The 23316-nt window shown below is 34.1% G+C and overlaps 1 protein-coding gene across 17 annotated transcripts in view; it reads left to right on the forward strand.

Moving 5' to 3' along the window:
- Window positions 1-23316, forward strand: part of LOC126777964 (muscle calcium channel subunit alpha-1-like) — a 100481-nt gene that overhangs the window by 71754 nt on the left and 5411 nt on the right. For 7 of the 17 annotated variants that reach the window (XR_007670107.1, XM_050501297.1, XM_050501308.1 and 4 more), the window contains 35 exons: window positions 783-889; window positions 2198-2350; window positions 3516-3712; window positions 4100-4203; window positions 4908-5098; window positions 5698-5917; window positions 6060-6162; window positions 6237-6388; window positions 6586-6703; window positions 6946-7038; window positions 7284-7404; window positions 7585-7670; window positions 7780-7883; window positions 8007-8164; window positions 9117-9249; window positions 10040-10175; window positions 10359-10525; window positions 11054-11141; window positions 11281-11388; window positions 12719-12771; window positions 12855-12992; window positions 13750-13864; window positions 15775-15905; window positions 16125-16350; window positions 16813-16911; window positions 18011-18043; window positions 18984-19169; window positions 19258-19360; window positions 19752-19912; window positions 20392-20489; window positions 20567-20655; window positions 21383-21523; window positions 21796-21961; window positions 22317-22325; window positions 23085-23253. Coding sequence is in view for 16 of the 17 variants with exons in the window: in XM_050501297.1 (XP_050357254.1) it covers window positions 783-889; window positions 2198-2350; window positions 3516-3712; window positions 4100-4203; window positions 4908-5098; window positions 5698-5917; window positions 6060-6162; window positions 6237-6388; window positions 6586-6703; window positions 6946-7038; window positions 7284-7404; window positions 7585-7670; window positions 7780-7883; window positions 8007-8164; window positions 9117-9249; window positions 10040-10175; window positions 10359-10525; window positions 11054-11141; window positions 11281-11388; window positions 12719-12771; window positions 12855-12992; window positions 13750-13864; window positions 15775-15905; window positions 16125-16350; window positions 16813-16911; window positions 18011-18043; window positions 18984-19169; window positions 19258-19360; window positions 19752-19912; window positions 20392-20489; window positions 20567-20655; window positions 21383-21523; window positions 21796-21961; window positions 22317-22325; window positions 23085-23253 (4456 nt within the window). In the remaining variant the exon portion in view is untranslated. Of the gene's footprint in view, window positions 1-782; window positions 890-2197; window positions 2351-3515; window positions 3713-4099; window positions 4204-4907; window positions 5099-5697; window positions 5918-6059; window positions 6163-6236; window positions 6389-6585; window positions 6704-6945; window positions 7039-7283; window positions 7405-7584; window positions 7671-7779; window positions 7884-8006; window positions 8165-9116; window positions 9250-10039; window positions 10176-10358; window positions 10526-11053; window positions 11142-11280; window positions 11389-12314; window positions 12423-12718; window positions 12772-12854; window positions 12993-13749; window positions 13865-15774; window positions 15906-16124; window positions 16351-16812; window positions 16912-18010; window positions 18044-18983; window positions 19170-19257; window positions 19361-19751; window positions 19913-20391; window positions 20490-20566; window positions 20656-21382; window positions 21524-21795; window positions 21962-22316; window positions 22326-23084; window positions 23254-23316 lie in introns of all 17 variants that reach the window. The other 10 variants (XM_050501298.1, XM_050501311.1, XM_050501299.1 and 7 more) reach the window with 9 other exon arrangements.

Here is a 23316-nt window from a genome sequence, read left to right on the forward strand (position 1 = left end):
TTTTGCTCCACTGAAGGCATTGAAATATATAGCTCCCTTTCTCCCTATGTCTTATGTTTAGCATATAACATGACGCCTCCTTAAAATTCGCGTTCACTTGTCAATTATTATCGAATCGCCACCTAAGAAATTTCTCTCTGTTCGTACTTTCATGTCGACTTTCTTGGGAAGGATAGTTGCAGTGGTTTCCCCTTGCCTTCTGCTCCAATCCTTTTGGAGAATATTTGTATCCCCAGGCTGCTGAAGCCTCTTCTGTCAGGTTACCCAGCCAGGTCTTAGTGGTTATACCGCCACAGCTCGGTCGCCAGGGCCTCGTCAGTTATCTGGCAGGGGGCACCACGGGCAGGCGAGGTTGGCGTTTGGGGTCGACTAGATGGTATTGTCGTTCTCCCCCTAACCCTCCAATTCATAATACTTCATGGCGACCACGACCACTCTGAGAAAAGTGTCACGACGAACAAGAAAAAAAAACATTATAATAAGCTTTTGTTTACTCTGTTTTTGTGTTTCAATAAATATATTGTATCTGCATTTTAAATCAAATCAACATAACCGAATGAATTCAAAATTTTGCGCTCTAGTGTTTTTTTTTCAAAATTTTGCACTCTAATATATGCAGTTACTTGTTTTACTATGTACTTTTAATGACGTCAGTCGAAATATTGTCGCATTGGATATTGAAAACTTTAACATTAAAATCAGTAAGCAAATTGAATATAGACAATAACAATTTTGAACTAAAATACGAGTTTGGACTATTTACACATTTTTTTTTCTTTCAGTATGGTGAGCACAGTACTATCTAGTATCTTCAAAGATGCGTTCGACGTGAAAGCGCTGCGAGCGTTTCGTGTTTTAAGACCGCTGAGACTGGTGTCGGGAGTCCCTAGTGAGTACTTATAGCTGTTGACACAGAAACGTGCTTAGTAATGTATGTTTTGGAGATGTTTTTAAGGCAACCATTGAATGTCGCATTCATTACATAAAAAGGCCCAACTATGTTTGAATAGACTATCTTAATATAGAATAATTCCTCTTCTTGCATATGAGAAAATGATGGTAAGTGGTCACAGTCTAGTCTAGTCTCAGGTCACGTCTAGAAACATTGACAATGCACATAAAAAACTACTAGTCACAATACACTGACACTGCCTGACTGCCTTCCTATTATTCGAATCCGTTATATCCGTTTATTTGAAGAGCTTACTCACCTATTACCTCAATAAAACTCTCCATACAAACAAACATTTTACATTTTCCACATAGGAACAATAAATAAAGGTGTACCTGAATACGTTGATAAATTCTGAAACCGTCACCCACTTAACAAACTTCACAGAACATAAAAATTGATGCTCCAACAAAAATAACATCCTTATAAAAAATAATTACACGATATTGGATACAAAATGATTTAACAGTTACAGTTTTACAAATTGATTTATAACGATCGTTAAATAATTTATCGGGTTAATAACCGGATCAGCTTCGTGCATATTGATCCCTTCCGTGTCTCCGAGCAGGTGACATGATTGAATTGTAATGGATTATGCAGATGTGTCTATTTCAATTTTGAGTATAAAGTGTGATAAGGGTTATGCTACTCTGGACTAGGCGGAAAGGGTCCTGCATAATTATATGAACTTTACGTCATTAAAAAATAATGGCTGCTATAAATATCTTTCAGCTTCATTTTAATTACAATGCTTTTTCTTCTATATTAATAGTGTCATCTCATTTTACTTTTTATTAGCGTTTGACATCCAATAGAGCTTACTATTTTTATTTTGTATTACACTACCCTAAATAATGATCATCTATAACCAGGGATTCGCTGGCTTCTTACTACGTATTCTAAATGTCGAACTAAGTTAGAGTTAACGAAATCAAACAAAAAAAAGTGTTTTTTTTTTTTATTTAGTCCAGATTAACTGCTTATATTGTTTCGACGAGTCTGTCTAGGATATTTCCTATCCATTTAAATAATAAGTTATCCAGAGTAGAAGAACGAGGAACATAATACCATAGATGCTATAGTTGGCGGTATATTAACAGTGTATGAAGTAGCTTACTTTTGGCAATGCCTGTGATATAGGCAAAGAAGATCACTTATCAAAACCCACACACTCCAAAATAAATTAAAAAGAACCGGCTTAGAGGGACTGTACTGTATTATAAATAAGCAACTTCCTTTCAGGCTTACAAATCGTGTTGAATTCCATCTTGAAGGCGATGGTACCGTTACTCCACATCGCGTTGCTGGTTATCTTCGTCATAATTATATATGCCATCATCGGTCTCGAGTTGTTCTCAGGCAAGATGCATAAAACGTGTTACAACAGACTAACAGGTTACGTTTTAATGTTTTTAATTGTATATATTGTAAGTTAGATTAATGGCTTTTTGAGCCTGTTTTAGCAGCCTTTTAGTAACTGTCTATTTTGAGGTCCTGTCAAGTCTTTTACCTGAAAAAGACTTACTGTTTTTAGTGGATCTTTTCCAAAAAACATAGTGTTTTTTTATAAATACATTATTTAAAATTTCTTCTAACACAAGCAGAAAAAACACTATATTTTCACTGCTGACTACTAAATGGTTTTTCCTCTGAGTATAATATATAGACATACAATCACACAAGACATGAAGTCCTTTCGGGAATTTCTTCTTCCTTAGTTCGAATAAGCACGTAATTTTATTGGCCCAATTCTCTACCCGTGTAATGCCAATAGACAATATATAAATATTTGATTACTGGTCTTACTTACTTTAATGGGGTTTCCCATTTAGGCTTACAGATATATGATATTTCGGATGTACCCGCAATAATAAGTTTACGCTACGTTCTTACTTTTATATAATTGGCTTCGCTGCAGACAGTTACGTTTTTTATATGAAAATATTACATTTACAGTTTAGATTAGTAATGATTATATATGCATATAGTTACAGTTAACAACCTGTGAATGTCCCACTGCTGGGCTAAGGCCTCCTCTCCCTTGTTGAAGAGTAGGTTTAGAACTTATTCCACCATGCTGCTCCAATGCGGTTGGTGAAATACACATGTAGCAGAGTTTCCTGGCGATGTTTTCCTTCGCCGTCAAGCACGAGATGAATTATAATCAAAATTAAGCATATGAAAAATTAGTGGTGCTTGCCCGGGTTTGAACCCACAATCATCGGTTAAGATTCACGCGTTCTTACCACTGGGCTATTTCGCCGACCATATATGCATAATTTAAAGGTAAAAGATGAGAGAATAACGAAGATTCCGGATCAAGTCTATGCAAATACCATTAATTTTTCACGCGGTCAATTTATAATTAATCTCGTGCTCAATAAATTCATTAAATATTGAAAATAAACCTGTGTTTTTAACAACACGTAGTTAAGCAGCGTTGTAGAAAAACCTCAACCAGCAAATGGATATTCTCTTGTCTTAGCTTCTATATAGAAGTGTATTTTTTATCGGTTGTTTTCGTACTGTAAGTTAAAGCTATATATGTTTGTCAATCCAGATGAGATTATGGATAATCCGCATCCATGTGACGTGGACAACGGTTTCAACTGTTCCATGATTGGCGATGATATGGAGTGCAAAGAAGGTTGGATCGGTCCCAACTTTGGTATCACGAATTTCGACAACTTCGGCCTGTCTATGCTCACAGTCTTCCAATGCATAACTTTAGAGGGCTGGACAGATGTCATGTACAATGTAAGTCTGCTGCTGCTATTATTTTATTTGTTTTTTTTTTAACATTTTAAAAGAATCTGTCAGTATACCAAATTGACAAATACTATATTTTTAACTGACTCAAGCTAAAAAAATTAGAACAATATTATCTAAGCCTCTTTTGCTTGTCTCAAACACCATCAAGTGCTGCTTAGCACTTGGTTGAGCAGTACATTTTACACCAGTATAATTAGAGAAATGACATATTCATTTATAGAAATTTATTGAGTAGAGCGAAAAACCTCTGGTAAATAAAAAAATAAATAATATTTTTTAAGACCCATGAAATCATTATATTGTTCTTATTTCACACTATTAATTATAAAACTGGTATTCCAAGTTCTTGGTGATATAAAAACTCTTTTTCAGATACAAGACGCGATGGGGAACAGCTGGGAATGGATATACTTTGTATCGATGGTCATATTGGGAGCATTTTTCGTTATGAACCTAATTCTCGGTGTGTTGTCTGGGTGAGTATTTCACTAATAAGATTATTTTTAGTTAGTATCACACGAACGTGTAATGCTTTAATTGTTTTAGAAATAAATTAAAAAGTAATAATTAAATTAACGTAAATAATAGAAACTGGTTCACGCTTCTGCTGATCCAAGAGCTGGTGCTTATATAGCCCAAAAGCTGAGTCTAGCAGTGCAGAGAGGCAATAGTGCCAGGGTTTTGGGTACAATGCCACAGGACAATCTTTTAGACGGCGTGTTTTTGCTTTAAATTTGTAATGTGTATTTTGTTCTTTTTATTTTTATTTTGTATTTTAAAAAATGTCTTTATATAAACATGTAAAATATTATTTTCATCGAATAGAAACGTGTTGAATTTCCAATTAACGTATGCCAACTACACTGTTTTTATACTAACAACCCGCCTCGGCTTAGCACGGGTACATGATGCAAAATTTATTTACGGATATAAAATCCGTTCTTAGTGAGGGTCTACGTCGCGAAAATGTTTCAGTCAGTTGTATTTCGCTTATATATATTATATTTAGATCTCATATTTGTAATATATTTATGAAAGCGACACCTAGTACTATAGACAGGATATTGATTGGGCATTCTGACATTTTAATTACTTTTCGTTATTGGAGTCAGCTTCCACAAACAATTATCTTTTGATGTTATATTATAAAATATAAACAAATATCTAAATTTAATTTCAGAGAGTTCTCCAAAGAAAGAGAGAAAGCGAAAAACCGAGGAGATTTTCAGAAGTTAAGAGAGAAACAGCAGTTAGAAGAAGATCTTAAAGGTTATCTAGACTGGATCACGCAGGCTGAATACCTTGAGCCACTCGCAGATCAACACGATACTGTAGACCAGAAGAGAGATTATGTCATTGGCAACTTAATAGGTAAACATATAATAATATTGATTTATAATCGCTATAAATATTTATACATATATCTGACATACAGAACATTGACTAAACAGGTGAATCGAGAACAATACAATTTGATTAATGCAACGTAGGGGAGAGGATAATTAGGGGATGAAAGCTTATATGACACTTTTAAGTATTTTTTGTTAACATTTTTTATACGTATAGTAGGCAGACTGATGTATGTATAGTATAGGTAAACAGATGCACGTGATGGTAACTGGTCAACGCCGTTAAAGGACATTGGCGCCTAAAACATTAACCATTCCTTAAATTGCCAATGCGCGACCAACCTTGGGAACTAAGATTTTATGTCCTATTAACCATTCTTTACTTACATCGCCAATGCGCCACCAACCTTGGGAATTAAGATGTTATGTCCCTCGTGTCTGAAGTTTCACTTGCTCACCTAACCTTCCAACTGGAACTCATCAATACTGAGTATTGCTATTTGGCGATAATCCATGCGATGAATTTAAAAAAATAATATAGCAAAGTTATAAAATTGAAAATTTAATGTTTCCGTAACGGCTGTTTTTATTATGTTCATTAATGCTACACAATATTTTTAGGTCAGAACCAAGCAGAAAACGATTCAACGGACCACTTAGGTATAGAACCGGTCGAGCAACAGAAAATTTCTATAGGTAAATTGTGGAAGAAAGACTTTGATAAGGCGAACCGTCGCATGAAGCGAGCGTGTCGGCGCGCAGTTAAGTCGCAGACCTTCTACTGGCTCATCATTGTACTCGTGTTTCTAAACACCGTCGTGCTGGCCAGCGAGCACTACCAGTGAGCATCTCTCCATATCGTGAAATTGTCAGGTTTAAATCAAAATTAAGAGAAACAATTCGTTTGAGTTTATTACAAAATCCATCCATGTTTGTTTTCAAAATCGCGTGATTTTGGACTGTCTTATATTATTTGTTTACAGACAGCCAACATGGCTCGATCACTTTCAAGAATATGGAAACGCGATGTTCGTAGCACTTTTTACATTGGAGATGTTGGTCAAAATGTACAGTTTAGGCTTACAGGTGAGATCCTTACTACCTTACTAAGTATGTAATAAGTTAATTTATACCTTGTACCTCGGAACTTTTTCGTTCAGGGCTACTTCGTGTCACTATTCAATCGGTTTGATTGCTTCGTGGTGGTGGGATCCATCAGCGAGATGGTGCTGACGAAGAGCGAGCTGATGCCACCGCTCGGCGTGTCGGTGTTGCGCTGCGTGCGCTTGCTGCGCGTCTTCAAAGTTACCAAGTATGTGCTTGCAAAATGATAGATATACATATTCTTAAGCTTACATTTTTACCAATCACAGTTTTTATCTTTAGAATAACAAATATTTACTAAAGCGAATAAACATAGGTATTTGTTGTTGAACAGTACTAATATCAATATATCGACTTAACTAACCTAAGCGTTGCATTATTAGTAATGGCTTCGATGTCTTTTAGGTACTGGCGTTCACTGTCTAACCTGGTTGCGTCTCTGCTCAACTCAATCCAGTCCATCGCGTCCCTACTGTTGCTACTTTTCCTCTTCATCATGATCTTTGCGTTGTTAGGCATGCAGGTAAAATGTTCTAACATATATTGCATTTTAAAACTTTTACACTACAATACAAATTGCAGTTATAAAATCTAGATATTTAATTTGCTGATTTGAAAATTAACGGTTTGTTTTGGTTAAAACATCACAAAAGTATAAATCATATGACAAGTTTTAGGTTTTTACAAAGAGTTATAGGTAGAAGGTTCCATCGATTCATACTATTGCTTAATAAAAAAACGGATTTGAATTATTATTTATTGCAGGTTTTTGGTGGCAAGTTTAACTACGACCCAGTGGAGGAGAAAGATCGACACAACTTCGATTGCTTCTGGCAAGCGTTGCTTACGGTTTTTCAGGTAATAACAAGCCTTTCAACATACCTAATAAGTTCATCTTATTCCTTTATTTATTTATTTATTTGACCAATTAATACATGAAAAAGTTTTGAATAGCTACCATAAATGTAAAATTAAAAAACATATTCATCATACTTCTAAAATGCCATAATTTATTTCCAGTGATCAATCTTACAATCTGATCCTTACATATATTTATCGTAAGTATATTAGCTATCTAAATACAAATGTTTTTTCTTTACCAGATCTTAACAGGTGAAGATTGGAACGCGGTAATGTACGAAGGGATCAAGGCATATGGTGGAGTCGGTACATTCGGCATACTTGCCTGTATCTACTTCATCATACTCTTTATTTGCGGCAACTGTATCCTTATATATCTACTTTGTTATATATATACACTATCAATTTCATAATCGTTTACTCACATCGTATTTAAAAAAAACTCTATTAAAGATTTTTAGCACCTTTTAGTATTACAAAAATTAATTTAGTCTATATCGTAAGTAAGTTATAAAAATTATAGTTTTCTGAACCGCAAAACAGACATTCTACTAAACGTGTTCTTGGCCATCGCTGTTGATAACTTAGCTGACGCAGAATCTTTGACCAACATTGAAAAAGAAGAAGGTGTAAGTATTAGTTACAATAACTTAATATAACGAGACTTGTACCGTTAATTGAAATAGTATTAATCAAATGTATTCTAATACATCTTAAATTTGCTATTGTAAAATGTAGCAGGGTGCAGAAGAGAAAGAAGAAGATCAAGGTGAAGTAGAAGGCGCGCTTGCAGATACTGATGATGAGTATATTCACGACGACGATGCCTACACAACTGACAAGTATTCCTCAAAAACTGATATTAATCTAATATTTAATTTAAAAAAAAAGATAAAGGTTTTAATAAATAATTTAAAATAATGACATAGCGTAAGATTAATTATTTATAAAAGACTACTTTGCAGTTCTGATAGAGACTACGAAGAAACAGGATCGGAAGGTGAGCCACAAGAAGAAATAGATGTAGATGCAGAAGATGCTGTAATTGATGAAGAGAGTGATGAAAGAATCGAAGAAGAACAAGAAGGTGAAGAAATTGAGAATCATCAGAGAAACCACATAGGTAATATATGTAATATAACAACTTTAATTAATATTGTTCATAAGCTATTTTGTTTTAAAGTCGAAAGTTCATAGCGACTTATACTTAATGATAGTTTGTTATCAAATTGTATTGTTAAAAAGCTACATTGTAATAATTAAAATGAGGAATAAATAATTTACAATTTATCTCAAGTAACAATAAAGAAAAAAAAAAATTACGTAAATCGATAATGTATTACCCAATGCGTTATCTAAAAGTACAACAAGTGATTTGAACCTAGGATTCGAATCAAATAAACCTGTAAGAATCGAAGAGTTTATTGTTACAAAATTAAATCACCACAAAATTGGCGAGAAGCGTGACGTTAATCAAATCGACATAGTGAACACAGAGTTCGAGGACGAGCCGCGCTTGAAACGAAAGCCGACGACGTCCTCGGCGCGGCCGCGGCGCCTGTCGGAGGTCGACATCCGGGACTCGGCCAAGCCGATCCCCGATGCTACCTCCTTCTTCATATTTTCCAAAGATAACAGGTTAGGGACCGCGGGGGAACGACGCTTTCGATTAGATGTTACTTATCTGCCTCTTTATTTTTATTTTTTTGGCTCTCATGACCACCGCCATTATGTCTATATATCTTAATATTCATTTTATCTTACATGATTGGTGAGTCATTAGAGTCAAATCTTTTTAATATATATATGCCTTTGTCTTAAACGACTTTAATAATTTGAGCTGTTTATGTTATTTATGTAATTAATTTTATTCACACACTTATTAGCTAATCACTTACGTTTATTATATTATAAATTAGGCGTTTTGATATCACAGAAAGGACACACTTAAAATATTTCGGCATGAACACATTGATATAATTTAAATTTAAAAGGTAAACGGTTAAATTTTAAGATAAATATAAGTAGCTAGAAAGTTTTATCAGAGGAATATTGTATATTTCTATCTCACAAAGATGGTGGCGAGTTAGAAGAGGAGGGAACGCTTGTAACCGCTAGACCACGGCGGATATCTGAACTGAATATGCCAAATCAGACGCCGCCAATACCGAACGCTAGTAGTTTCTTCGTATTCTCACCAACGAACAGGTGATTGGTGATTCGGTACCCGTGTCTCATTGTTATCTTATTGGCGTACTGTTTTCAGCATTCATTTATATTTACTTTTACATTCATCATTGTTTACGTCTTAATTGAGTTCATCTGCCATTTTGTTTTTGGTTTGAAATGCACGAGAAATGTACTTCGAAATTTTCAAAATTATTTATAATCGAAATTCTTTTACAATGAGACGTCAGGGTACCTTAAAGTTTCTGATGTTAGCGGCTAGGTTTGTCAGTAGACGTCAGTTAGTGGAGCATGAATATAGACAATGAAAAGTTCATTGAGATAGTTTAGATGAAACTTAGCTGTTTAATTATTTATTTCTAAAATATGCCGAAAAATCTAGAGCATGCTTATTTTTATATTTCAAAGCAGCTTCCAAAATAGCATGCGCGTTAACATGTGTTGTTTTTTTTCAATAGTATATTTATTTATTTTGCATGATTTAGCATAGTGTTATTTTTTATTAAGTCTTAACTAAAGTTTTATTATGCGCTGTAAATGTGTGTCTTAATATATATATATATATATATATATATATATATATATATATATATATATATATATATATATATATATATATATATCTTAATGTTTCCTAAATTTTCGTTTATGCTCTACATCATTCAAACATATTTATAAATATAATTGAACTACGCAAAATTATGTTTTGTCAATTGTTTTGTATAATTTGATTATTGTGTATTAATGTTTGTAATATTCTATTTGCCAATAAGTTTGACAATGAAGTTTTTAAGTCTCTCGTCGTATTTAGATTTCGAGTGTTCTGCTATAAGATGTCAGCATCTTCGACATTTGGGAACATAATCCTGGTGTGCATCATGCTGTCCTCTGCCATGTTGGCAGCAGAGGATCCTTTAGACGCTGCCCAAAAAGGGTTTAGGAATTGGGTAATGTATTAAAATTAACCTAATTATTTTATCAGTTGAATTTAAATTTAGTACAGAAATCTTTAATTTCTCAAGATAATTATAATTGTGATAACGATAACAGTAAGCGTCACAAAAATACACCATACAGCATACGAGTATGTAAGCAATTTTATATGATATAAAAATTTCATATTTTTCTAGTTACTGAGTCAGTTCGACATATTCTTCACTGGCATCTTCACGCTCGAGCTGTTCTTGAAGCTAGTGACATACGGCCTCATTTTGCACGAGGGTGCCTTCCTGCGTTCCGCCTTCAACGTACTCGACATGCTTGTTGTTTGCGTCTCTCTAATCTCTATGAGCTTTAAGTACGAAAATCATTTGACTTTTTTATTTCCGATATATAATTACCTAGATTCGCTAATTTTTAGTACATTTTTAATTCATTATAAGCCAATTTTAGGCCAATTATATTATTGAATTGCTTATTCTTCTATTATTTATTATACAAAAAAAACTTAAATTTTCTCACTGGTAATATAAATTAAGTCCCAATAAAAATATTAACATTTTATTAACCGAGATGGCCTAGTGGTTAGAACGCATAATCATACCCGATGATCGTGGGTTAAAACCCGGGTAAGCACCACTGAATTTTCATGTGCTTAATTTATGTCATGAGACATGTCAGTGTCTAATTTCATTGAAATTATGCCACATGTGTATTCTACCAACCCGAACTAGAGCAGTTTAATGGAGTAAGCTCCAAACCTTCTCCTCAAAAGGGAGAAGAGGCCTTAGCCCAGCAGTGGGACATTAACAGGCTGTTACTGAGAAGAATAGTACATAAACAATAACTTATTTTATTGTATTATTAAGACTTATTTGTATTTTAGGTCTGGAAGTATATCCGTGGTGAAAATATTGCGAGTATTCAGGGTGCTGAGGCCTCTAAGAGCCATTAACAGGGCCAAGGGCCTTAAGGTCAGTAATTGATTTACTAAAATAAACATGTCCATTTATCTTCTTATAAACTAACGTTTAAAATGATAAAAAAGTTATGATATGAAACATTTATTAAAGATTTAAATTATCATTGTATTCAATTTTTCCCTGATTATAGCACGTTGTTCAGTGCGTGATCGTTGCAATCAAAACGATTGGAAACATTTTGTTGGTAACGTCCTTGCTTCAATTCATGTTCGCGGTCATGGGAGTGCAAATGTTCAAGGTAGGGGGCACTTCCATCAGTTTTATGTCAAGACAGCACTGTAAACCCCTCGGGCAATACGACTATGTGTGCCACCGGTTGGAGTGAAACACGAATCACAGTCTTTACTTATCTTTAAATCTATTACACCTTTGGGTATTAAAACAATTTCAAAATTACTTATTTTTTCTTAGTCTTATTAATTCTACTTCTTCCTCACTACTCATTTCTCATGATTTTGTTGTCTTCCTTCCTATATATACTTACGCTTTGCTTTTCGCTTTATTTTCTTCGTGTGCTGTTTTATGTTTTAACTTAAAAAGCTTTTATTATACATTATATATTTATTTTTGACACAAACATGTATCTACAACTCACTCTTTTTATTTTTCTGACATTTCTTCATCTCTTTCTACTTTCAAACTATCACAATAAAACACAAACGAAACAAACATATTGTACACAAGATTCGGTCCGAGAAATCGTGACCAAAAACTAACAGCATGATCTTCTTTAGATATTAACTAATATCTAGGCTATGGATTAAATGACGACACGTCAATGTTTTTCATACAATGTCACTAACATACTATAGCATGAGTAGCTAATGCCTTGGACCCAAAGGTGTAGGTGTTACATAAAATCCAAATCATTTAGAAGACTAATATGAACCTTCGTTACATAGATAACCCCCCCTACCTTGGCGTTTACTTGTCTTCAATCCCCATTCGAAAATGTTTAACAAGATTCGATTGTCTTTAACAATTTATGTAGATTTAAATCAGTTCCCATCATCCTCATGTTAAAATGTCCTATAAAAAAGACTGTTTGCTTTTCCCCTCATGTTCCGATGCTGCCTGGTTACCGGACAATTATGGACATACTTCCCTTGGTAACGTATATACCCACGCAACTAACTCGCACTTAATCCTTCATTGAAATTCTAGTATGTGGTGAAATGTGTGATAGTAGCGATTAAGACAATAGGAAATATAATGTTAGTTACGTATTTGTTACAATTTATGTTCGCTGTCGTCGGTGTACAGTTGTTTAAGGTGAGCACTTTAAAGCATTTAATATAAAATACTAATGGTTGTTTTGGAAGACGTAATAGTATTAACTCGAACTGCAAGTTAAAATATTATAAATATATCTAAGTTTAATAAATGCAAAAAAAAAAACAAATAACATAATAAAAAATACTTACATATATAGAATATAAGTGCATCATGAGAAATGGGTTATTATGCTAACGCTACAGTAATATAAATAACTGCTTCGAAGCGTGGAAGATATAAATACCCACTTTTCATTCGAACATATTTTTATCTAATCACGAAGTTTGTTGCAGGGTAAATTTTTTAGATGTAACGATATTTCGAAAATGACAAAAGATGAGTGTCAGTAAGTAAAATTTCACAATATTCTATATTTCTGTTATATTATTCTAATGTTAGAATAAAATTTCAATTAATATTTCTTTGCAGAGGAACTTATTTAGTATTCGAAAATCGTAATTACGTAGTTAGAGATAGAGAATGGAAAAGAAATGACTTTCATTTTGATAATGTTATGAAAGGGATGCTCACCCTTTTCACTGTATCCACTTTTGAAGGATGGCCAGGGTAAGTAAATAAAGTTATCGTTAGAAGCTTTTTAATTATGTCGAATACATAATCAAAAGGCCGCCTATGCTTAAAAATTAAATCATTTTCACAATTATATAAAACTGAAGTTACTTTATTGAATTTTTAAACGTACTAATCTCAAGATCTGACATAGAGAACTAAAACTATATAAATATGGATTCCAGTAAATAAAATTTGCTATCGTAGCTCGGCAATAATGTACAGTACATAAAACATTTTTGTTGAATTTACTTATCTAATATGGGTACAAAATAATCATTACTCAAATTTGAATCTTAAAGTTCTTAATGTACTCGCATATTTCATAATATGTAACCGTAACCGTAACAGCCTGTGAATGTCCCACTGCTGGGCTAAAGGCCTCCTCTCCTCTTTTTGAGGAGAAGGTTTAGAGCTTATTCCACCACGCTGCTCCAATGCGGGTTGGTAGAATTCACATGTGGCAGAACTTCAGTGAAATTAGACACATGCAGGTTTCCTCACGATGTTTTCCTTCACCGTAAAGCACGAGATGAATTATAATCACAAATTAAGCACATGAAAATTCAGTGGTGCTTGCCCGGGTTTGAACCCACGATCATCGGTTAAGATTCACGCGTTCTTACCACAGGGCCATCTCGGCTTGTAGTATCTTCATCATATTATGTATTTGGTTGTAAATGTCATTGGTAACATTCGTACACAATGTTTTAACCTTTTGTTTTTAAGATTATAAATCGTTTTAAATTTCCAGGTTATTGTATGTATCTATAGATTCGAATGCAGAGGATCGTGGTCCCATTACTAACTTCCGTCCAATTGTTGCAGCATATTATATTATTTACATTATTATAATTGCCTTCTTTATGGTAAGCATTTCTTTTGAAATAATTAACCTAATAATTAACATAAAAATTATTCATTTTCTTCTTATTTTAAATTGTCTCAATTGATAATACTATCATTAATATTGACCAACATTAGAGGCTTGCACTCTAATATCGTGCCAGTCCGCTACCACTTTGAGACTAAGAAACCCCACCTCTTGTTTCTTACGGAGACGCAGATTGGTTGTCCGTCCGACGTATCGTATCTTTCCTACCCAGGGAATACCCTGGAGAACAATTTTAAATCACGAGGAGGCGTGTGCGTTTACGTTCGGAATGACATCTGCTTTCGGCGCCTCCGACGATTTGAAGACACCACATTTTCGGTACTTTGGGCTTTGGTGGACACGGGTATGGTGAAAATCCTGTATTCCTGTATCTACCAATGGCACAGCGGGAATCAGGAAACAACAAGGCTCACAGAATACCTCAGTGTAGCGGCTGACGCGGCTCAACATTTGTACCCCACTGCCAAATTAGTGTTTCTGGAGGATTTTAATGCCCACCACAGGGATGGCCTTATCAGCAAGCTTCCTGCATATGGCCTGCCTGTTAGATTTTGTGCGTGGATTTCAGACTTCCTGAGGAACCGATCGTTACGAGAGGTGGTTGAGGCCACTCGTCGGATCAAATGGCTATAAATGCCGGTGTTCCCCAGGGGTCAGTGCTCTCGGCGACCCTATTTCTGCTGCACATCAATGATCTGCTGATGCCCGGTGTACATGGGTACACAGATGACTGCACAGTTGTCGAGAGCTACAGGTCCAACGCGCGAGCTAGTTAGGCCCTAATTTAGGCTCAGAGAGAGGCCATAGTTGAGCGCCTGAGCGTGACCCTTAAGGCCGTGTCTGATTGCGGCGATGCCAATTTGGTCATGTTCAATGCAACCAAGATGCAGGCGTGTTTGTTTTCCGCCAAAAAGAGGGAATTTCAGCTACTTACCTCTTTCCGAAATGTGACTGTACCTATGACTGACCACCTTAACCTTCTTGGCGTTACTCTCACGTCGACTCTAAATTTCGGGTCTTTTATTGAGTCCAAAGCCCAAATAGCCGCCCGAAAGCTTGATATCCTCTCCAAGGTGAGAGTTATTTTACTCCAGAACAATTGCTCAGCTTACACAAAGCACAAGTGAGTTCTTGTATGGAGTACTGCTCTTACCTTTGGGACGGCTCTACTAAGCACCACCTACGGGCCCTAGAGTTGATTGAGAAGCGTGCAAGGAGGCTGATAAGAGACGACACATTGATCGATTCTAGACTGCAAAGTCTCGAACATGGACGTGTGGTGGGCATCACTTTCAGTCTTCTATCGGATACATTTCGGAGATTGTGCGCAGGAATTACATGAACTAATTCCTTCCTTTCCTTTTACTATCGAACGGCCAGGCAAACGCGACCAAACCGCCATAGGTACACATTGGAACTTCCCCGCCTACGTACGAAGCGCTTCAAAACCACATTTATTATTCGCACTGCGAAACTGTGGAATCCTTTGCCTGAGTCCATATTTCCTGATAGGTACAATGTTGGTGTCTTCAAATCCAGAGTAAACGGGTTCCTTTTAGGCAGGCGTGCTACATCCTAGACCGTGACTATGCTTAAGATCAGGCAAGTCAACGGTCAAGCGCTTGTCTATTATGTGTAAAAAAAAAAAACAAAAGCTAATTTAGATCGATAGCTATAAATATAATCGAAAATACTCAAAAATTAGCTGACAAAATGTAAAGCTGTTATAGAAGATCCTCTAAGATGAATATTAAATAAATTGAAGTATTTATTGTGATGAAAATTATACATAAAAATCATGTAAAGAATTAAAATTAGGAAAGTATAAATATTTCCAATTTGGTAACAGTAAATCTCTAATTATATTTTTGGATATTTGTTTAGGTAAATATATTCGTCGGTTTCGTCATAGTGACATTCCAAAATGAGGGTGAGCAGGAATACAAGAACTGTGAACTAGACAAGAACCAAAGAAATTGTATAGAATTCGCCTTAAAAGCTAAACCTATTAGAAGGTAAGTCAACTTCTATTTCCAATATACAAAACCAATCCAGTTAAGGCAGCTGTTTCCTACGGAATAAAGTAACAGAAGTGCTATTTTCAAAGTCTAGCAAACGCATGAAAAGATAAGGTAACAAAGTTAAGAAAGCATAAATTGGTGTTTACGGGAATTAATATTTACCAAAGTTTTTACATGATGGCATATTTGTATTAATAAATTTCTACTTCATAGATATATACCAAAGCACCGAATCCAGTACAAAGTGTGGTGGTTCGTCACCTCTCAACCATTTGAATACGCGATCTTCGTTCTCATTATGATAAACACTATCACCCTCGCCATGAAGTACCATAACCAGCCCCACGAGTATAGCAAGGCCCTCGATATGCTCAACATGATATTCACTGCGGTCTTCGCTCTTGAATTTATCTTCAAATTAGCTGCATTTCGGTTTAAGGTTAGATTTGGTTTTTATATTTGTCACTAGTTTTTTATTGTTACAGCTATACTTGTTCAATTTAGAACACTGAAAAGCATTAGTATTATAAAGAAAATACTAAGGAATGAACTAATTAATTAAAAGAGAATTCTAAATATTTTTGTCATAAAAAATAATAAAAGTAGTTTGTTTAATATTCGGGTTGACTTTGTTTATATTGTCATAATGAATGAGATATCACTGATAAAGCTAATTTGATATTAATGATAAAAATGTATGAAAGAAATACGTATGGTTAACTTAAACATACAATCTTCATAAGCGTAGCAAATAAATAATTGGGTTTCTTAATTGATATTTTGGAAAATTCATCACAAAACATTATAAATTTGTCAGATAAGCTATATACCATTTCTGAGCGACGTGTAACCGTTGAGTACCTATTAGTATTTTAAAGACTGTTCTATGATTATGTTGTAGAACTATTTCGGAGACGCATGGAACACGTTCGACTTCATCATCGTTTTAGGTAGCATCATCGATATCGTCGTATCACAAGTAAATGAACTCAAAAATCAGGTAATGTTCACTTTGTACGCTATACGCAATACAATCTGTTATTAGTTAACCACTTTCACTTATAATGTTTAAATTAAAATGGTCATCATTTGCATGATAATTAGTGTTTTTAGGAAAATCGAAAATATCAATGGAGAATTTTATCAATTTAGAACGAAGAGCCATAGAACCATTTGTAACTTGAACTTACGCATAGAGTAAGTGCCGTCAAAGCATAATGTGTAGGTTTCCTCACGATGTTTTATTTCACCACTGAGCACGAGATAAACGTTGATTTAGTTCAATAGAAATTTAGTTTGACTAGGTTCTCCCGTCTCTATGTCTAGTATTCTAACATAAAGCACAAACGAGCAGAAAAACTTTAAAAATTAATCAATAACCAAATTTCAAGCTCCTGCTTAAAACAATTGATAAATAAAACTTATTATACTGTACAGGATTACGTAAATGATAGAAGATAAATACAGCATATATAACTACTGAGTTTCGTGACGGTTCTTCTCCGTAGAATCTACATTCCGAACCGGTAGTAGCTTTATGTTAAAATTAAAACAGAATAAAGTACAGTAACAACCTGTGAATGTCCCACTGCTGGGCTAAGGCCTCCTCTCCGTTTTTAAGGAGAAGGTTTGAAGCTTATTCCATCACGCTGCTCCAATGTGGGTTGGTGGAATACACATGTGGCAGAATTTAAGTGAAATTCGACATATGCAGGTTTCCTCACGATGTTTTCCTTCACCATCAAGCACGAGATGAATTATAAAAATAAATTAAGCACATGAAAATTCAGTGGTACTTGCCCGGGTTTGAACCCACGATCATCGGTTAAGATTCACGCGTTCTTACCATTTGTAGTCGAGAATAAAGTAAACTTATAGAATCTGCATGTATTGATAAAATTCTTATACACTCGAATATTTTCATATCTCCACGAACACAATTTGAATGTCCAAGTCTTTTGGAATGACCATTTTAAGTTAGACAATGTAGTTACTGTCCCGAGCATGGACGACATAGATGTTGTAATAACAGCAAGCAGCGGCATTTCGTATAGTATATATGTATATGTAGATGATTGAAGCAATCATATTTATTGCAGGGAAGTGGGTTGCAAAGAACACACGTTGTTAAGGTAAGTGCACGCTTTTGCGAAATACATAGTTTTTATCACAGACATAGAAAATAATAACATAGAATATATAATTATTATATAAAGTAGAGTTATTATATTTCAAATGTTTTTAGAAAATAAATAATATAATAAACTAGAATTTAAACATTCACCAATTAAAAATTATAAAGTTGATATAATAGATATTACTAATCAAATAGCTTTAGATGTTGTCCAGCCGATAATAATAATTATTATAAGATTAGCTTTTGATGTTGAGTATCTACGTATGGGACAGTAACCTGCAAATAGACTTTTCAAAGTAAATATAAAATAAAGTTCATAGAAATAGCAAAAGGCACTAAGTGCACTTCACGATTACACATATTTTTGAGTTAGATCTAGTGTCATATGATATATATAATATAATAGATTAAACAATACACATTCCAAAATTTTAATGTCACAAGTTGTATATACACTATAGAGATGAAATATAGTTGGAACATTTTGATAAATTACTGAATTTACAAGGCATATGTAGTAGGATGGATAAATTAAAGACATACAGAAAGACTTTTAAATACACCTCTAAAAGACATTTATTCTTTACCTCAATTATGGAATACCAAATAAACTCATTTTAGTACACTCACATATATATATTAACTAGAAATTAATTACTCTACAAAACTGACATAAATTGTAAATTATTGATATATTATATTTCTGCTTCTGGAAATTCTTGTAAGCTATGACGTAAGACACAACATTAGCCTTCCGGTCTTTTAAGTATCATTTCTATAGCAACACGTAAATCTCTAATAAATACTTCAAATGATTCAAGTATGTTTTAGATTTCAGACGATACACGTACACTATACATTACGCACGATAATACATGCATCCTTAAATTATTAAAACTACCATCCAAAGGTTCAAATTAAAATTAATCTCGCAGGAAAGTTCGATCCCATCTATAAACTTCTTCCGCTTGTTTCGTGTGATGAGACTCGTCAAGCTGTTGTCTCGCGGGGAAGGCATTCGCACGTTACTCTGGACTTTCATCAAATCATTCCAAGCACTGCCATATGTTGCTCTGTTGATCTTGATGCTATTCTTCATTTACGCAGTGGTCGGGATGCAAGTAAGTTTATTCAATAATCAAAACTAACATTCAACCTAATATTTTGTTAATACTATTATTTTCTACCTTTGATCAAATGTTCTTTCAGGTATTTGGGAAAATTGCAATAGACGACGATACACCTATTACACGAAACAACCACTTCCAGACATTTCCGCAAGCCATATTAGTTTTGTTTCGATCAGCTACCGGTTTGTACCTATCTATTTTTTTGTTTTGATTCTCATTCATTTTATTCAATTCAAATCATAAGCCCAGATAATCTAGTAACTACAAACTACCAAAGGAATATATCACGAGGAAATCTGAATTAATCGGAAGTAATTCTGCCAGAATTCATAAGCTTTCGGACAGTGATGCAGGCTTTTAGTTCCAAGCCGTCTTCTATATCAAATAAGAGTAGGGCCTCCTCTTACCCAGCAATGGAATATTGGCAGTTTTTTGCCTGTAATTTAGTTACTTAAATTAAACAACAATTTTGTTGTTCACAGAATATTACGTGATTTGATTATTCAATTGTTGTTTTACTACCGAGTAAGTTCGTACTATATTTCATCCTTTATAATGTTTTTATACAACCAGGTGAAGCTTGGCAAGATATAATGATGGGAGTATCCCCGGAGCCTGAAGTGCGCTGTGATCGTAACTATGATGAGGAGGGTGAGGAAGACAGTAGCGGTTCCTGTGGCAGCGTACTCGCATTTCCCTACTTCATCTCATTTTATGTGCTTTGCTCCTTCCTCGTGAGTACATTTATTTTGACTTTATATGTTCATTTTATTTTAAAATTTGCTGTAAGTAGGTACAAGTTTCACTCTTGCTGTAATATTTTTCTCTTACATTCTCAATTACTCGAGTAAAAGTCTTTCGATTTACAATTACTAATTACGATCTTAGTTTAGTTTATCTTTATCAGAATTTATTTCATGTTGCTTAAATATTTTGTATATTATAAGCAAGTATTATGTTTGTTATGTATGTATGTTATAGTAAAATTATAATACAATCATCCTTACTAATATTATATAACTTTTAACTACTCTTCTAACTACCGATTATCAATAAATTAGTAGTCCGAGGTACAGACAAGAATAAAGAAAACTCCTTACACGCTGTCGAAACATCGGGCGGAAGCTAGTACATTATATATTAATATTTACTGGTTACTATTTACTTTCTTCTTATTCGTCAATAATTTGAATAATTATTAATTTAATTTCAGATTATTAATTTGTTCGTCGCCGTTATCATGGATAATTTTGACTATTTAACCAGAGACTGGTCGATATTGGGACCACACCACTTAGATGAATTTATAAGGTACTTAACAAATTATCATGTGAATAAGTAAATTAAGTATTATTCTTGATTTTTAATTATTTTTTATTTGTTCACAGGTTATGGAGTGAATACGATCCAGATGCTAAAGGAAGAATAAAACATTTAGATGTAGTAACATTATTAAGGAAAATAAGTCCGCCTTTAGGTGAGCAGTATGACATTATTTTTATGCAATTTCTAGGAAAATAATTTCATCCAAAAAAAACTCAATATTAAAAAAATTGCCTGAATATACGTCTCAAATAAAAACAACAATTTCTAACGTCCAATGCCAAAAAAATTGAAATTGACAATTTGTAGCTATACGTAGCCTAATATAAAAATAATCATTAAAAACGGTTCTTAAACATACCAAAAATATATAAACAGACGAATTGAAAACCTCCTCTTTTTTAAAACAGATTTCAAATACTGACAATGTTTGTCTTCATATATTATTCAACTTAGATAAACGTGTATCATTTTTGAAATATCAAACGATGAGCTCGTGAAACTTTACTGTACTTTATTTATCAGAATGAATTGAAATTTAGGCCCATCTTTTTTTTATAATATAGGTAGGCGGACGAGCATATGGGCCACCCGATGGTAACTGGTCATCAACGCCCATAGACATTGGCATTGTAAGAAACGTTAACCATCGCTTACATCACCAATGCGCCACCAACCTTGGGAACTAAGGTGTTATGCCCCTCGTGCCTGTAATTACACTGGATCACTCACCCTTCAAACCGGAGCACAACAATACTAAGTACTGCTGTTTTGCGGTAGTATATCTGATGAGTGGGTGGTACCTACCCAGACTAGCTTACACAAAACCCGACCACCAGTAAATGCATTACTATCATTGACTGCGACTTTTATCCTTTCAGGTTTCGGCAAATTGTGCCCTCATCGTGTGGCGTGCAAGCGTCTGGTTTCCATGAACATGCCGCTTAACTCAGACGGAACAGTTCTCTTCAACGCCACACTCTTCGCTGTCGTGCGAACCTCACTTAAGATCAAAACTGATGGTTGATACTACATCTGATTTAGCTTCACCTTAGTATAATTTAGTAGTTTAAAGATTTGGCGAATGAATTGCTTTCCTACTAGTTGAGGAATTATTTTTATCAATGTTTTATATTCGACATTGATTTTTGTCAGTCTTTTTCACACTGTATTATTATTGCGTAATTTTCTTTAAGAATAAATAACTGAGTGTCCAAATATTCAATCATCAGAAAAACTTGTAAAGAAAAGAACCCTTCTAATAATAAATGCTAATTACTGATATTCTAAACAGGCAATATAGATGACTGCAACACGGAACTTCGTGCAGTTATCAAGAAAATCTGGAAGCGAACCTCTCCTAAGCTTCTCGACCAGGTAGTACCACCTCCTGGAGACCCTAACGAGATCACTGTTGGAAAGTTCTACGCTACCTTCCTTATACAGGACTACTTCAGAAGGTAGGAGATTGTAGCTAAACTACTAAAATCTGTTTGAAGATTTTATTATATAATTAATAATATGAAAATATAATATGATACCAATTAAATTTCCGATAGGAAATGTTGATACTTATATACTTTAACTCAAGAATACCGAATAATGTTAAATTATATTATAAATGTTGGCTTACGTTCTTTGTTTCTTTGCTAACAGAAACAGATAATACGTCAATAAATAATTGTTGAAAGGATAAAGAGATTGTCAAAGTATTCCTTGTAATAAAAACTATAACTTATTTTATTATTTATATTAACTTGTTGTTTATTTATATTAAGTTCGGTTAAACACTGACACGATGTTTTTGTTCCATAGGAATCACGCGTAAGTAACATCTAAGGAAAAGTATGTTGTTTAGGAGAGAGAATGTATCCCTTAGTGTTTTACTCTTGAAAAGATCAAATATAGATAATATTGATAGTTTTATATATGTATATTATAAACAGAATCTAGCAGGAGACAGTATAGTTGTTTTCGGTCCCGCATGGTCCTACGAAGACAATAATATACCATGATATTAAACGGTTTGACGAAATTTTCCAAGTACCCACATCACAATCTAATCATGTTACGACATTAGCATGCCATTTACACACATTTACAAACAAACGAACCACATAATTGTTTTGCCCAACCTCGAATTCTTTTTAAATGTTGTGTTTTTGTGTTTTTTTTTTTTCGAAGTAACTTAAAAACGTGAAGAGATGTATCAAAATTTAGTTCTCCGTTACACTTTGTACATGTCTAGCCTTACTGTATTAGTCTTAAAGAATTGGAAGTAGATTTATGATGAATTAGATGTTTATTGACTTTAAAAATCCAAAAATCTCAACAAATTTAGTCTAGATAAGAATTTAGCTGCACTAGTTGGCAAAATATTACTATTTACATGTTTACCGTGGCCTAAGTCTGAACTTGTGACATTATCGACATTTTCTAAAGCTAGGTCTTATTAAATAGAATAGTGTACATTTTATCCAAGTAATATCTACCATTGCTCATTTGCTAATGTTCATAACGCATTATGTCACAAGTACCGACCTAGAATGATAGCACCATTTCATTTGAATGTTCTTAACAAAGGTTCAAAAAGCGTAAGGAGCAAGAGATGAGACAGAGTGACGAGCAGAGTCACCAAATGACATTGCAAGCTGGCTTGAGAACCCTGCACGAAGCTGGACCGGAACTAAAGCGAGCTATATCGGGAACTCTTGACGAAATTGTTGCTGATAATGATATTCCAATGCATAGGGTGAGTAATTTCAAATAGCTGCTGTTCTTGGTATACACGTATTAAGTTAGGAGAATCATATTT

Source organism: Nymphalis io, chromosome 24 (assembly GCF_905147045.1).
Source record: "Nymphalis io chromosome 24, ilAglIoxx1.1, whole genome shotgun sequence".
NCBI classification, from domain to species: Eukaryota; Metazoa; Arthropoda; class Insecta; order Lepidoptera; family Nymphalidae; genus Nymphalis; species Nymphalis io.